Below are 16300 nucleotides of genomic sequence, written 5' to 3'. Positions count from 1 at the left end.
GTAAGGACCCAAGAAACTGGGGAGTGGAGGGTAAGCTGTTATGCATCCTCAGTGTTCGATTAAACATGCAGAGCTCAACAGATCTCAGTGGAGTTTTGTCTACTTCCAGTCAACAGTAAATTGTGTGTGGCACTCTTTTTATGTGTCAACCAATTCTCTCAATTTCAGCTATTGATGGCTGAGGGAACAAGATAGCATCTCAAAGGAACAAATCTTGCCAGCAGCTTCCCAAAAGGTCAAAGGCAAGGGCTGTAAGTCTTGTGAATGGCCCGGTTAAGAGAAAGTAAGTGTATGTAATATATTTTCTTGGCCCAGTCCCACTGTCAATATCCAATTCTCCAACTTCGGTATTTCCAGTCTGCTGAAAAAAAACCATTGACCCACATGGTTTTGCTGTTTATCAGCTTTCTAGCCATATGCTGTGCCTTGGTCAGTAAGCTTCTACTGCCTTCAGTGTTCTTACTCTGTAAAATAGTCAAACTTCTCCTTATAAGCTTTAAATAATCTTCCTCATTTATCTAAGGTCAAAGACACAGTTTACGGTTCTCACTAACATGTTTCAGCATGGTAGTATCGCTTTTACACTTGTTTCACCTTTAAAATATTTTCAGAAAGATTTTCAGAAACATTCACAAACCTTGGCAAGAGGACACAAAAATATCAGTATCATTGAAAGATTTAGTATTTTTTTATTTAAGAAAAACATTTCATTTGCTTTAAGAAGCAAAATGTTCCTTTCAACAAGCTATGAAAAGCAAAGATGCCCTTGAAGGAGAAAGCAAATAGCCAGAGCATTTCATTCATATCCAGTAGAGAATTGTTGGATATCAGACTTCCTTCAAACTTACAGAAAGTTAAGTAGGAGCACTGGAAAGGTGTGGAAGTTAAAGAACAATGCAGACTCAACCACTACACTGTGGCAATAAACAAAACACTGTTAAACAAAATATCTCTTGAACAAAGATGTAATGAAGCAAGATGCTAAGAGATGAAGATCACAAAAAAATGAAGTCAGAATTATTGACCAATAGGCAAAAATCAAGACCTTACTGACACAAAAAAGAAAACAACGTTTGCAGCAACTGCCCTCAGCCAATTGCTAACAGACAAGAAAACAGGTAGAACGCATGATTTGTAACACGGTATTCAATGTCCCTTACAAGGAGGAAATTTCCTTATAAGGAAACAATTATAACAAAGCTTTAGTATAGCTTTGAACAGCCTATATAACAATTTAACGAAAGACAGGTTATAGTCTTTTTGAAAGCTCACATGTTTCTCTTGGCTTAAAAACGCCTTCCGTTAAAAATATCTGCAAGACGTGCACAGTGCTGTTTTGGAGAGTAAGAAGTATTGGGGCAAGAGACTTCTACTGGTCCTCTCCGTAGGAGATTTCACACATAGATCAAAAGATAAAAACACGTTACCAAAATCAAAAGCTTTTGCAAGAAATGAAAGAAAACAATGTGTTGTATTTAATTGAAATCTAAAGGACTTGACAAATGTTAGGTGGTATTTATCAGTAATCAGTAAGATTTACCTTCACTTTTCATGGGCATCTGATAAACCTTCAAAGTTTCTTTAAGATGACTGAGACTTGCAGCATCTGAGATGATCAACATCATATTATCATCTTCTGAAGTGTTATCTAGTTCACACATACAATTATTAATGGATTCTTTACTTCTTATATTAGTATTTCTGAAGAGTTTCCAGATTATTTTCAGTTCAATATTACTGTAGCAAGCTTTTCTCAAAATTCCTATAATTTAAAAAGTGGGGTGTAAGACTTATATATACATGGTTTTGAATACAGTACTGTTTGAACATACTGCAAACTTTCCACATTTACAAGATGGTAATTTAGGCCCTGATCCAATACCCACTGAAGTCAGTGAAAAGACTTCTATTGATGTAAATGGACCTTGGAAGAAGGCCTTATTTAAATTTTTTAACGTGTCCAAAATTTACTTTTCAACAGATAATTTTCCCCTTGTTATTACTCCCAAATTGACCAGTGAGTTTGAATCCACTTTGAATAAAGTCATTTATTTTTCATTTTCTTCAAACTGTGGCAGATTTTTTAACTTTCATCAATCAACTGACATCCGAGATTCAGTTTAAACAGCATAAAACTTCTCGCTGACAACGGACACCTTGGTAACTGTAGGCATTAAAGTACCTCAGTGATTCACAATGCTTCCATTTAATACATAGTGATTCCATTTCACAGATTCTATACCAAATTGCAAAGATACGACGATGCTGATAAATTAATATTAAGGACATGAATGAAAGTCTACTGATGAGATTACACAGGTCTTAAAGGAGATACATTATGGTTGCTCTGGGAAAACAGAGAGGCAACAAGTGGCCTCCATCACCTGGGCCTCCCTTTCTTTACTCGTACGGCAACGTGGACTTTGCTAGCTGGCACATGACTTTAATAGGTCCAGAAGCAACAGGGATTTCTCCCACTCTCCCTCAGGCTCAGGTTTGGTTTGCAAAAGAGGAGACTTGTCCTTTCTTGATTTCAGTTTCATTTGATCCAGATAACGTCTGGTCTAGCTTCATGACCTGATGACCAGTTCAGCTACATCACACAATGGAGTCGTGAGCCAAGCGCACGCAGTTCCTGCCTACTAAAGCCTGGCTTCCCTCACTTCTATGGCTGAAAAGGATGACTTTGAAAGGGTTGGGGTTTTTTTGCTAGTGTCACTTCTTTGCTTGCTTCATCACTTCATGAGCTTTTGGGGCAGCGGAAGGGACCTTAGAGAAGGGGAGGGGATGTTTAAGGGTCTCATAGCATAGGGACTACTGTAAAGAAGACTGCACAAGAAACAGGTCTCAGCTCTGTGTCTAATGTGCACCCCTCTTCATCTCAACCTCTGTATCATTTCTAACACCTCCTAAAAATGTAGTTTTCTGGCTTGCTTTCAAGGTCCTGAGACATACTTACAAGGCACACAAAAGCAAATGTCTTCTTACCTTCAGACCTGTAAAACCTGGGACCAGTTAAATCCTCATTAAATTCTCCTGGAGGACAATGTTTTATATATTAAGCGTATTAAGCATCTATATCTAATTGTTTCTTCATGAAACTGATGAGAACATTTTGTAATTAGGTCATTACCACACACGGCCCAGTAGCCTGAAGATGCAGTGCATTTTTTAAAAGTAGCAGAGTTGTTATTACTGATATCAGCTTTTAGACTTTCACAAATTAAAGTGCCTCACAAAAACGTAGAGAATTTCCAAGAACATCTAATCAACACTTCATACAACGGGTCAACTGAGGACTAAAACGCAAACTAAATTAATACAAGGTAGGTTACATATTGAAGAATAACAGTGTGATCATACAGGTTTTCGGTAAAACTTTTGACAGTTTCATTAAAACATGTATTAGATTCACAGAGTTACTATGCCAAGATATTACCAAACTCCTCACAGCAACTGGTAGCAAATTAACACCTAATCCTTAGAAGGAACATACCCCAGTGAATGGGCCACTATGTGACAAATAATTTCTTTCAGCCTCCCATAATGTCAGGACCAGTTGCTTTCAGTTAACTCTTAAATACCAGACTCCCATTGTACTTCAAGATAGGTCAGTGTCTCAGGACCACTGAATCAAGCAACAGAAAGATGTCAGAAAGAGATTACATTAACAGTAACTTATTTTCACTGAAATGCCAAGTAAAAATAGTTGTGTGTTTGTGACAACTCCCTCTTTCTCCCCCCAAAAAGATTTTCTGCAGGTCTCAGTGCATTGCTAACAATTCATTTATCTGGTTACCATATCCAGTGGAGAAATTAACCAGTTATTCTAAAATACCGCTCCAGTATCCAAAACTGTAAAAAGAAAAATATGGATTAAAAAACTCATCATTCCCAACCTGAAACAAATGATCAGTTACATAGATGTTACCCTTTGCTTTAGGCAGTATTTCAGCTCCACAGACAATACAATAAAGTCCTTTCTTGCAAAGCTGGTGGTGTGTTTCCTTCTAACAAGACAATACACAAATTAATGTAAATACTAGTTTGCATATAGTCACTATGCAACTATGCAGATTGAAGCGTTTAAATATAAACAGAAATATATCAAAACTGCTTCGGAGAAATATACTACTTGAAATACTCTAAGAAATCTATATGAATCAATGTTTATCATTTACACTAGCCAATAATGAAAATATACATCATGCTAAAAATGCCTAACCGAACTGAAATAGAAACACTTTCATATAAATATGAGGTATGTTTATAGTCTATAATGCTCCAAGCTATCAAAGACTTAGTTTGGAATTTTGCAAAGGAGCCGAGGAAGATGGGTGCCCAACTCTCGTTGGGTTTCAGTGTGATTATGTTCTTACACTTTGCAAATCCTGCCCTAAAAATTACGTACTAACCAGAAATCGGAAGCACTGCTTATATTGAACAGGAATCACATCTGTAATGAGTTATGAGCTGGACTCTGTAAGCAGTCCATATCTGCAGCTTCTCCCTGTGTCAATAGGGCTTGAAAACACTCAGCCTTTTTGTTTCCCATGAGAAACATAGGTATCTATTGAGTGTGTAAATCGTAAAGATCTAGAGCAAACCATACAGACCATGAATAAACTATTTCATCTGTATTATTTCACTGAAAAGATTATATAATACATTGTTCTTATTTCCCTTGCACCTTAACACTTAACAGTAGCCACTTAAAATAGGTACTTTATTCTATCTACATGGTACCTTTCTTTCACAGGTGTCGGCACTTTGCCTAACTGTAGCTTTTCTTCGTCTGCATTGTCTCTGATCTTTCAATCCTTTAATAAATTCAAGATTTTATGATTATCAAGATTATTCAAGATATTTATGATTATTAAGAAGAGATCATACTTAGCAGTATTTCAGCTCCACAGACAAAGTATGAGAGGAATTTTCAATAATTTAGCTTTTACAGATTTGGGAAGTCCAAACAATTAATTCTAGGAAAGTTGGTACATAGACTTCACTTCCTGCTATTTGCAGACTGGGCAGCAGGGTATTTAATACTGGGAACCACCATAAATATATTAACAATAGAAATAAAGAATATCCTTACCACTAACATATTAAATATCACAGTTAGTTAGATATAAAGACAAATTAAAATTGAATTTACACAGTTTTTACACCAAAAGAAACCTTGTACCCTGCCAAAACCCAGCAGTAATACAAAGGATTATTATCCATCAGTTGTCCCAAGCAACACAGCTATGGTCAGGATTTGAGTTTAGTGAATGGGTTGATAGAGACTTTTCAAGAATAATCTAATATCTAGTAGGCCAAATGCTGATATTTCAATACATATTTTAAAAAATAATACTTAAGGAGCAATTTTATATAAAATGTAGATTTTGTAAGTTAATGCAAAATATTTGACATGAAGAAGGCCATGTCTTAAAGGATTTCTAATTAAAGTAAGATGCAACACAAGACCAGGAAAGGAACAATCTCCTCCAGATAAGGAAAGGAAGATGGATTTTCTTTTTTTTAATGTTACAGATTTAAAGACAGACAAAGACAAATAAGGGATAGTGGTCTATGAGATGAGCAGACAAGCCACAAAGCTTAAGTGATTGCTATCATCTATTTAGATATACATAAAAAATGGTTTGGTACAGAACACTTGTTTTAAGAAAACTGAGCTATTAGAGACTCAGGAAGATCAAGCTGATCAACTCTTGGGAGTGTAGCTGCAAAGCCGCCTGCCACAGGCTGCCTCAGCATTTGCTGTGGGATGTGGGACAGTTCTAGTCCAGAAGCCAGTTACAAACAGAACCATGCCTACCCTACTAAATCCTGATATTCAATCAATTACTTAAATCTAAATTAAGTATTTTTGTCTTTAGACGTGTCATATATTTAAACTGCTATCAATATTACAGCTTGCTTCTGCCCTATCAACTAGTTCAAAACCATCAGCATCCAATGATTAAGCAAATACCAGGAAACCTAAACCAAGAAAACATGATCCTTACGTGGCATCAATATAACTAGAAGTTTAACCAAATGCCTTATACCAAGTACTGCAAGATAATGCTTATTAAAGAAATTCAACAGCATTCTTGCCATTTTTGCAAACAGAGTATCTAATTTTATAAAGATGCATTTATTGTGTAAAGAGAGGATACAATTTAAACCCTATTGATACGAACACATTCACAGCTCTGTAGAGGTGGACATCAGAATGTTATTCAGATGAACTTCTATGGAAAATGACCAGTTAACGATTTCATCTCTGCTCTCAGTCAAAATACATAAATACCTATGAACCAATCTTAAGATTGTAAAAATTCTGTGTCTTCGTATGAATATATGATGTAAATGAACAACCTTTTCTTGAAAAATCAGGCATAATATGTTTTATTACAGCAAAATCCTGGCTGTTTTGATTGCAATAAATGAACGAAATGTTTGAAATACTTCAAAAAAGTAGACTGAGGAAGATTTATAGACCTTTAAGTACATATTTACATTGTTATACATTGCATAGAAAACGTGTTTGTGGGGCATACAAATAAGTACACATTTTTATATGAATACATACAGAATCCGACCAGAAGAAATGAGATCCTGTCACAAAAGAAAATTTTAAAGAAAACTCAACTTTAATATAAAACAAATAAAGACCTCTGAAGGAGCCTCTCATCATCATCAAATATCAAAATATTCAAATACTACTATATTACTACTATACAGCTTCTGAGAGACATTTTGACAAAAGAAATTTGAGGGAAGCAAAGTACTGAAGAATACAGCTATTTCAGTATCTAGGCTCAATCTATCATATTACTTGATCTGCAAAGATGCTGTTCTACATATTTGATTTAAAAAAAAAAAAAAAAGCCCTAAGAAATGCAGAAAACCATAATTTGATTATATGAGTGTTTTGCTTTCTGAGAAAAACCCAAGTGTTTGATTGTATTTAATGGCAGATTAATTAAATCTGTAATAGACAAACCTCCTCAACCTATAATTACAAGTCAAATGCTACTTAGGCTTCTATTTAGGATTTCTACACAATGCCCTTTTGCTACACAATTAGGATGAAGAATCTTAATTATATCTATAGAAAACTGCATGTTGCATAACTTTCACAGTGAAAAACAAAAAAGTATAATGAAAAATCAAGTCTGATAGTAGTATATATTAAATGAGAACTAGAAAGCCATCCCTGCTCTATAGTGAGGCTATATTGTAAAGGCTGCTCACTATGTTTCCTATAGAAGCTGTCACTATGTGCTAGTATTGTTAAATAGAAAAGATGACACACCTTTATTTTGTGATCTGGAAAGATTGATCTTCCGTTTTTTGGTGTCCATCTCTTGAGATGCTATCTGCTCTGCTTTTATTTCACTAGTCATCTCTGCATTATTAACTGCACTATTCTTACTCCCCTTGTTTTGCATTATTCCATGTAAACTTGTGCTTCTGTCATCATCATCATCAATCTTTTTTTTAGTCACACTTGGTGTTTCTGTGGTGTTGATTGCAAAAAGATCATCAGCGACTATGGAGTTTCCACATTCAATCCCATTTTCATTTGTATTACAGGTTGGAACCAGTGGTCTGATTTTCTGTTCCTCTGATTCTACATCATCATAGAGTTCTGGTGTGAAGTAGATACTCTCATCCTCATCTTCAGCTTCTGCAGATACGTTTAACATTGAAAGTTCAGATTTCCCTCCTGATGAAGGAAACTCACTGCAGGGCTCAACTTTAAGCTGTAGCTTATCAGGATGCTCTTCAGCAACTGCAGCCTCAGTATTTTTAACTGAAAAATTAGTTGTTTCCAAACATGATTCTGGTACACTTGGCTTATGTTCTGAAATTAATAATGACTGGCATTGATTTACACTATCAATAAGTTCACTAGCCCTATTCACATTCTTTTGTTTGCTACTAGCTGTGGACATGCAGTTCTTGGCCACAGGCAAAGGTGTTGAAGTCGGTGTTTTAAGGCAGCAATGTTCTTTCATAATATCAGCATTAGTCCAACCATTCTTTTTTTCTCTCTCTATTTTAGTTGCTGGCATTTTGGGTGGGGAGTCCATATGTTTTCTTCTTTGTGTTACATGGTGAGAATGAGTCTCGACATCAACTTTCTGGCCACCTGTGAAAAATCACAAAACAATAATTAATTGTATATGCCTTGCCCCCACTGATTTACAGCATGTTTAGCACATCAAATTTACCACTGTTTTATTAGGTTTACAGTTATTTTATAATACTCATTAAGATCCAATACAAACAAAAGCCCAGATGTTACAACTATCTTTGGACATGAATAGTCTCAATTAAAGCAATAGATTAACTGGCATATGTAAAGTTTTGAGTAAAACATGACTGGGTTTTAAATTTGTAACTTTTTATTATTGTGCTCTTATGTTACTTACATCTTTCTTGCCTGAAATAGTCATAAGCTTTCCTAAAATTAAGGAATGGATAGAAATTTACTTGTAGAGCTGGTACCAGAAGAGATTATATGAAAGGTGTCTCACAACAATGTCTAAACAACAGATGTAGCTTGAACCAAGGCACTCATCTTGCAATAATACTAATCTTTATGTGTTTCAAATATATTTTAAATTAACTTCATAGTTTTCAATGGAAGAAGAAATTTAAGTGAAAACATTTTTGATTGTACTATAAACTTATCAAACATTATCAATTTTTTTAAGACAACCAGATGGAATGACAATTAATTTCAGTCTGTTGAGCACAGCTCATACACATTTATGAATAACTATCATTTTGCACCATAGCACTTCTGTAAAGATAAAAACCATTTGTTTCTTCAAAAAAAGATGCAACTTCACATTTTAAAACGTTAATGAAGTTTTTCCACAGGAAATGAACATACTTTGTTTCATTGTTGTCATGATGTTACTTGGCTGATTTGATGCTGTAGGATTAACTGAGCTGATGGTTGTAGTAAAATTAACTTCTGGAACCAAACTTTTCTCCTCACTTTTAGCAGGAACATCTGGTGACAGATGAATAGTTGCCTCCTGTTGAGAGGCTTGTGACAGGTCTTTTGGGTTTGAAGGTACATGGATAAGTTCACTGCTGCACTCTGATGAACAATCAATGCTCTTCTGGTTTCTTATAGCAAATGCATGCAAGGATTCAAGTGCACTACCAAAATTTTCATGGTGCTGGATTTGTTGCCGAATCCATTTAGATAATCCTAAGAAAAATAAATAAATAACTAAATAAAGTGTTACTACAAAACTACATCATCTATACCAGGTATTTCATATTAGTACATAGTACCTTAATATTGCAAATACTTCTACATACGTATAAACAGATTCATAAAGATTTCAAGAAGTTGCTCGTGAAAGTAAGATAATGCATGTCTTGCTTTCCAGGGCTGGGAACTTGATTTAATCAATGGTAGTATTCTGATGAGTAATACTAACAACATAATTCCTTTTAATAAAAAGACCTTTACCTTTTTTACTAATACTTTTTTTAAGTGCAAACTTCTGCTTTGCAAAAACATCATTATACTTCTTTTATGCCTGGGTGTTCATTTTGCTTGTTGTCATGAATTATTAAAAAGTAACTTACAGAGAGTACAGCTATTTATTATCATACTGACAAGCTCTGACAAAAATTAGAATATAATGAAGTTTTTACAACTTTATTTCAGATTAAGTAAGAGTAACTCAGATATTCAGAAGGAATCATAAATTCCCGATAGCTAAAATATAATACAATATGCTCTTATACAGCAATCATTTTAAAAATTCTCAAATACTAGACATCTTGACCATAACAGCTGTTTAGATTATGTTGGAACACACAACAGTGAAGTAAAAACTAACTTTCTTGATTTTAAAAACTGTTTTTAAACCCATTTAAATATTCTTTTAATAACAACAAACAAAATCCCAGAGAACTTGATTCTTCTGTTAAGTTTTACTTTTTAGAAGTACTAATCTTATCAAGTCTTGAACATATAGATTATTTGTATTACTATATGAATTACTTCTGTTTCCTTAGACAATTTAAATGTATTTTTAGTACAGACATGTCAGAAAAGCAGTTTGACTCGTACTACAGCAGCTGAGCTCCACCTGCTGACTAGACTGCAACATTATCTGTTTACATCATCTTTTTGCCCATGTCTTCTAACCAGGGCAGGAACAAATATACATAATGCATTCCTAAGCAATTTTATTTTATTTTATTTTTTATTTATTTATTAAGGTTATGTGCATAATATGTTTCATTTTATCCGCATTTATTTCTAGCCAGTATAAAAATGCAAACAGAAAATAACTTTTTGCATATTGAGCATTTGGTGGTCCCAAATGGCACAACTTTTACCTGGTTCTTACCTAAAAAGCCAGAATGTTAAATTCAGACTGCCAACCCTAATCATTAAAGCTCCCTATAGGCAGAAAGTATACATCCACTAGAGACTTATCCAAAGTCCAAATAAAAATCTAGTAACTATTTTTTAATATATACATATATATACACATATATACACATGCACACATATGTATATACATACATTGTATATACTTAATATGCAAAGATTGAGAGTCCTTAAGTTTTTGTAGGTCCCATTTTAAGAAGGAATTCTCAAATTCTGCACACTGAAATTTCTATATCATTACCTGTATATCCAAAAGCGGAAAGAAATTGAATACACTGAGCATTGGTATCAACATGTTTCAGTGTATTTAATGAACTAGCAATACACCAGGCTACAGTTTTAGACTTTTCAGTTTCAGCTGCACAATTTGAGTTCAATGGATATATTTCATTATGACTTTTCCTACTTACCTGTATTTGTATAACCATACTTCTGTAATCTTGATTTTTCACTATTTGTTAATAATAGGAACTTTCCCAGAAAGATTTTTACAACTTACCAGTTATGTACTTATTAGGGTTATTCCGGAAGCGGTCATCAACTAAAATAAGAGCACCCCAATCATTCCTATGTCTTATACACCTATAAGTGAGCAACAAAAAAGAGCGTATATGTAATTAGAGTCCATATAGTAAAAAACCATGGGGATCTGACAACAGGGATTGCAGTGAGTCAGCTAGAATATGCAAAAATATACAGGAAGTGCTTTCGTACTGTCTTGCACCAACAATTTTTATGGATGTCATGGAAGCTTAATTTCTCTTCAGTTCTTGAATTTACTATATGAAAACAGGTAAATTAAAAAATCCTACACAAATATTCAGCAGCTAATCAAACTACATGTCATTTGCTTTCCACTCTTAACTGAGTAGTGTAAATACTGAGAGGAGAACATGTAAAAGTGTAGAAGAAAAGAAAATAGACTGATGCAAGTGCAAGCAGTTTTTTAAATAACTATGCACTTTTTTGTTTCTAAACTACATTATTCCTAACTCTCTTTAATGAAATGAATAATGCTACAGATCAAAGCCGTAAGCCATACCATTGAGTTCGTAATTCAGTTGTTAGAGGCCTACAGAAATAATCCAATAGTCACTTTACATGTGTTGATATTATTTCTAACATTATTTGGATTTCTATACTGCCTGCCAGAAAAAAATTATTAAAGAACAGTGATAACACAAATGAAATAGTTTAGGGTTATTATCCCCATTGTATAAGAAGAGGACAATTTTTGAAGATGATGTTTACAAAATGTACATAAAACCACAAGTGTATCAGACTCAGGGCTTAAAATGGGAGTGAGAAGGCTGGCTTTCCAAAGAAATATTATTTATTTATATTTGAAGTTTCTCCACGATAAGAAAAGCTACCAAAACATCTTTAAGAAATAGATTTCTTCCAACCTCTCATTTTTTCATTGCTTTAATAAAAGTTCTTTCAACTCACAGTTTAAATGAATTATGCCCACTGGAGATATATCCCACACTTTTAGAAAAAGTAGCAGTGCAAGGAATTCATAGCATGATTGTCACCTGGCCATACACACCATCTGTTATATTCCCAAAGGCTGCTATTTCATTTCATGAACTTGTGTTACTTCATATAATGCAAGAGCATTAAATTAAGAGAAAAGTGCCAGATTGAAGACTATCATGCTTCTGCTCACTTCTGTCCCTGCAGGCATCTTTGCAATAAGAAGCCTGCCTATCTACTATATAACTTAGTATCAACTTAGTAGACTGTTATGGTTTTATAAAAATAGTCATCATACGCTGTCATCATTCCCCAGATCCCAGTTTAGTAAGAGCTTAGCTTAGACTGATGGCATTATACACAATTTATATTTTCTCCATTTAAGTTTAGACTACCATAATTCAATTCAAATGATAAACTATACAATACGCAATTTTCACTAAAACTAAACTTAAGTTAAAACTTATTTCACAGTGACAAAATTTCAAATTAATTTCTTACTAGTGGCATTCCACAACTTAGAATTTTCTAAACAAATTTTAACTAATGCTTTTACTCTCCAAAGAGTAATCTAAGAAATCAGACCTGTAACAAGAATTTACAATGAGATTTTACTAATGTAGACTATTTTCTCTCAATTTTCTTTCTAAACCTTCATTATGTCATCACATTTGTATTAGGTGTAATTCAAATAACAAGAGTCTTCCAGCTGATGTTTCTCCTCTTATCTATAAATCTGTGTCTATACCTCTATATATCTATGACAGATGTATGGCATCTATAACATAGATGACAGATAGCTATATCTATCTATGTATATGATAAATTTTGTTGGAAAAGGATGAATTAATTCTATCCTGTTAATAAAATTTTGGGGGAATTTTTTCATTTGAGACAGTAAGCTATACCACTTCTTCTAAACCTGCAAAGAGATCAGTAAGCATGATAACTGAATTGACCTTTTGCAAAGGTCTGAGAAAACCCCCCACTATTTCTCCCTTTCAACAATACTTGTAGGCTAAACATCAAACAACTGCTCCAAGTCCACCAAGAGTGTGAACAATTAGTACATTTGAAAAGGCCTAAGAATTTTCATTTGGTTTATAAGCTCAAGAACTATTTATCTCTGCAAATGTTTTCCTTTCTGTATTTCTGGACTACAAGCAATAAAACCTGCAACCAAACTAAAGTGGATTCTGAATGTAAAATAAAAACTCTGAATTATCACAACACTCAAATGCACAACAGACTGAAAACCAGACAGCTGCCAGTACAGAACAGCTGAAGACCTGATTTACCCCCTTTGTATTAACAGTAAGGAATTAATCCTTACAGATGTCGCAAAAAAAAGTTCCACAAATATTTTTTTTATTATTATTATTATTTTTTAAATTATGTTCAGCTTACCTTCCAAGGGCTTGGTTCAGAGCCCTATAAGCTTGAATTTCATACCACTGACTCCCTGGTAAAAGGCCTCTTGTACTTTTGTGCTGGTCATTGTACTTCCTCTTTAATTCAACCTAAGAAAGAAATCATAAAACATTGTTTTTAATAATGATGTTGAAAAGGAAATATTCTCAAAAGGGAAAACAAGCAAACATTGATTAAATAAGTGAATATGTAAAGCGTGTTTCAGTGTTCCAACTTTGTATTTTACATACTAACCAATATGGCTTTTACCCTTCTAAAGTTATTCTTAACATGTGATCTATTCCAATAATTTATATGTAATAACACAACAACCACACACTTATCCAAATGTCTCTGTTAGCAAAAGAAGGATAAGCTGTTCACACAGGCAAAACACCCAGATGTAAGTAAATGGACTAACTAGACCACAGTTTTATTTGCTCATCTGGAAGTAAATGATACAATGGAGATCTTTATCCTTTCCTTTCTCACAAACACTGACTCCTAATCTATTGCTGGGACCAGACCACGCTTTTCCCAAGTGAGGGTTAAGCAAATATAACCCCTTCTACTACAGAAGCTAAGAAAGTACTTTAGAGACAGAGTGGCCTTGCCAAAGTACCAGAAGTCAGCAATACCAACTCTAATTCCGAGCTTGGCACCACCTTCTGCGGTTTGGAAACAAACGTTTCACTGGCTAAATGTGAGGAAAAGGCGGCAGCTAAAGTTTGCAGGCCCATGGGCTAGCATAAGGCAGAAAAGAGCATGCCCCTCTTTTTTTAAAAATGCTCTCTCTCAGCTGCTGCAAGAGCAGATCTGGTATCAACTGCAAAAGAAAGCCCCCGCCCTCCCCTTTCTAATCTTATGCATAACTACACATACAATGCCTGATCTGAATTTGAACAAGAATTTGTATTTGGACATTGTACACAGTTACAACATACATCAAAAGAATTTATTATTGGGGGGTGGATGGTGGACTGACTTTTATTTTTTTTAAATAAACCTAAAACTACACCAAAAAGGGTCTTTCCATTGCTCTTTTGTAAAGTATTAACCTTTCTAAACTGACAAGTGAAAGGACACGCTTCAGGAGAGAAAACAGCAGACTTCTAACCTCTTCTGACAGGTAACTTTCAAGTTGCATTTGGATAAAAAATTTTATTTTAAGTACTTATGCCCTTTAAATTGCCTGTCAAATTTACAAATTCAATCTTTACAGCCAGAAAGTAAATTCAGTTTGATTTCACAGATTTAATATTTGTTCCAGTCACTCAGAATTTATTGACTGGCATGTGAGGTTTCCTTTGTAATTTTCAAAACAGAAGATGATTTCTTCTGAACATTTTATGTACATTAAAACCATTCCTTAAAAAGGAACTTAGGCATATCTGTGCATTCCTACAAAGGGAAATACTACGTGGAGAAACAAAAGGATACCCCTCACCATTTGAAATGAGTTACGGTGTCAGAAAATTTCACTGAAGTCTTTAAAACATAACCAATGACAATATGCTCCTGTACGTACTTTGCATTTGTCTTCTAGTCCTGGTAAGTTTTCTAACAATTTCCTCTTTTGAAGTATTTATTATCACTAAGATTTTGGCCAATTGCAATAAATGTAGCTTTACCACAATTTCTTACTTTGCTAGCAGACTGTTATGTGATAAAATAAATGTTTAATTATGTGATAAAAACTACAACATTTTTAATTATGTGCATAAAGCCACTGAAGTAACAGGAGAACGCAACCATTCAGATCATCTGCATTGTATTGCATTATCCTGTGAATAAAATACATTACTTTTACATTCTTCTAACACGTTAGCATTATGCAAATGTATACTGCTTGTACTGCACATCAACAATGACATTTCATTTCTGAAATTATATAAAAATCCACATTCTCTTGGTCTAAATGTGTAATGTATTTTTAAAACCTATCTTTTCTATCTTAATTAAAAAAGGGTTAACAGAAAATAAACATTCTGTTTTCTCACTTAAATGATCATGTCTCAGCATGAGATGACAACTTACATTGCTGAGAGTTCAGTTTTCATTATAAGTCTACTAAAGGTAAAAGGCCAGGGCATGTCATTTTAATGCAATCAGAATCTATTTCATTGTATAACTCTTACATTATCAAGCATCAAATCAACGCCCAATTCAAAATGACATGTTACATATGTGAAAAAGCCAGTCTCTCCTGCTAGCAAATATCCTAAATGTGCAGTAAACCACAGGCTAGAAGGGATTAGTTAAAATGTCAAAAGACAGCCTTTTACTTTTACCTGTTCATCCTTAAAAATATACTCTTAGCTATCAGGCATGCTTTACAGACAAATAGCTTCAGCAAGCAGCAGCAGAAGGCCTGTGGCAAGCTCTGCCATCTTGTAGCTGTCAGACAGATTAGTCTTTGATCTATCTGGGAGGTCACGGTCACATTCACATTAACTGAAGTCTAACAACATTATACCTGCTAACCTCTCGTTCTTTTAATGCTTAATTAGTTCGACATGTTTCACTATGGAATATCAACTGAGAAATACCAACAAAAAATAAATGCCATGAACAAATTTTTTTTTATATGACTTGGAAAAATATTTTGAGGCAGTTTCTGTATAATTCAAAAGAATTTCCAAGCGTATTCTTCAATCAAAATTAGCAACACAAGTTTTCCTTCAATGACAACAACATTAAACAACATTCATTATATTAAGATTTTAAGTGTTTGATAAACCACCAAAAAAAAGTTACTTGTGGTAACATTGCTTCACATGAAGAAACTCAGACTTATTTAGGATTCAAGTGATATATATGTACATAAAGTGAATTTATACTGTGATGACCATGGACTGTATCAGTTAGCTTACGGCACGAAGTTCAGAAGACTAGCTCAAAAACTAGACCTTGTTTTTGAACCTCCAAATAACCTGCAAATTCAGATACAGAAGCCTGCAGCATGCCTTTTTAGCAACATGC

The 16300-nt window shown here is 34.1% G+C and overlaps 1 protein-coding gene across 3 annotated transcripts in view; it reads right to left on the bottom strand.

Annotated features, from left to right (window-relative positions):
* Positions 1-16300, bottom strand: part of BRIP1 (BRCA1 interacting DNA helicase 1) — a 105002-nt gene that overhangs the window by 34446 nt on the left and 54256 nt on the right. Inside the window, exons 19-25 of one of the 3 annotated variants that reach the window (XM_075032946.1) lie at positions 13316-13428; positions 10932-11014; positions 8903-9229; positions 7313-8152; positions 4747-4820; positions 3932-4010; positions 1541-1762 (exon numbers count right to left, since the gene is read on the bottom strand). In XM_075032946.1, the coding sequence (XP_074889047.1) occupies positions 1541-1762; positions 3932-4010; positions 4747-4820; positions 7313-8152; positions 8903-9229; positions 10932-11014; positions 13316-13428 (1738 nt within the window). Of the gene's footprint in view, positions 1-1540; positions 1763-3931; positions 4011-4541; positions 4821-7312; positions 8153-8902; positions 9230-10931; positions 11015-13315; positions 13429-16300 lie in introns of those variants that run through there. The other 2 variants (XM_075032945.1, XM_075032944.1) reach the window with 2 other exon arrangements.

The sequence above is a fragment of the Buteo buteo genome, chromosome 7 (assembly GCF_964188355.1).
Source record: "Buteo buteo chromosome 7, bButBut1.hap1.1, whole genome shotgun sequence".
Taxonomy (NCBI): Eukaryota; Metazoa; Chordata; class Aves; order Accipitriformes; family Accipitridae; genus Buteo; species Buteo buteo.
Note: the sequence above shows the minus strand (reverse complement) of the source record. Positions and strands in the feature narration are given on the sequence as shown.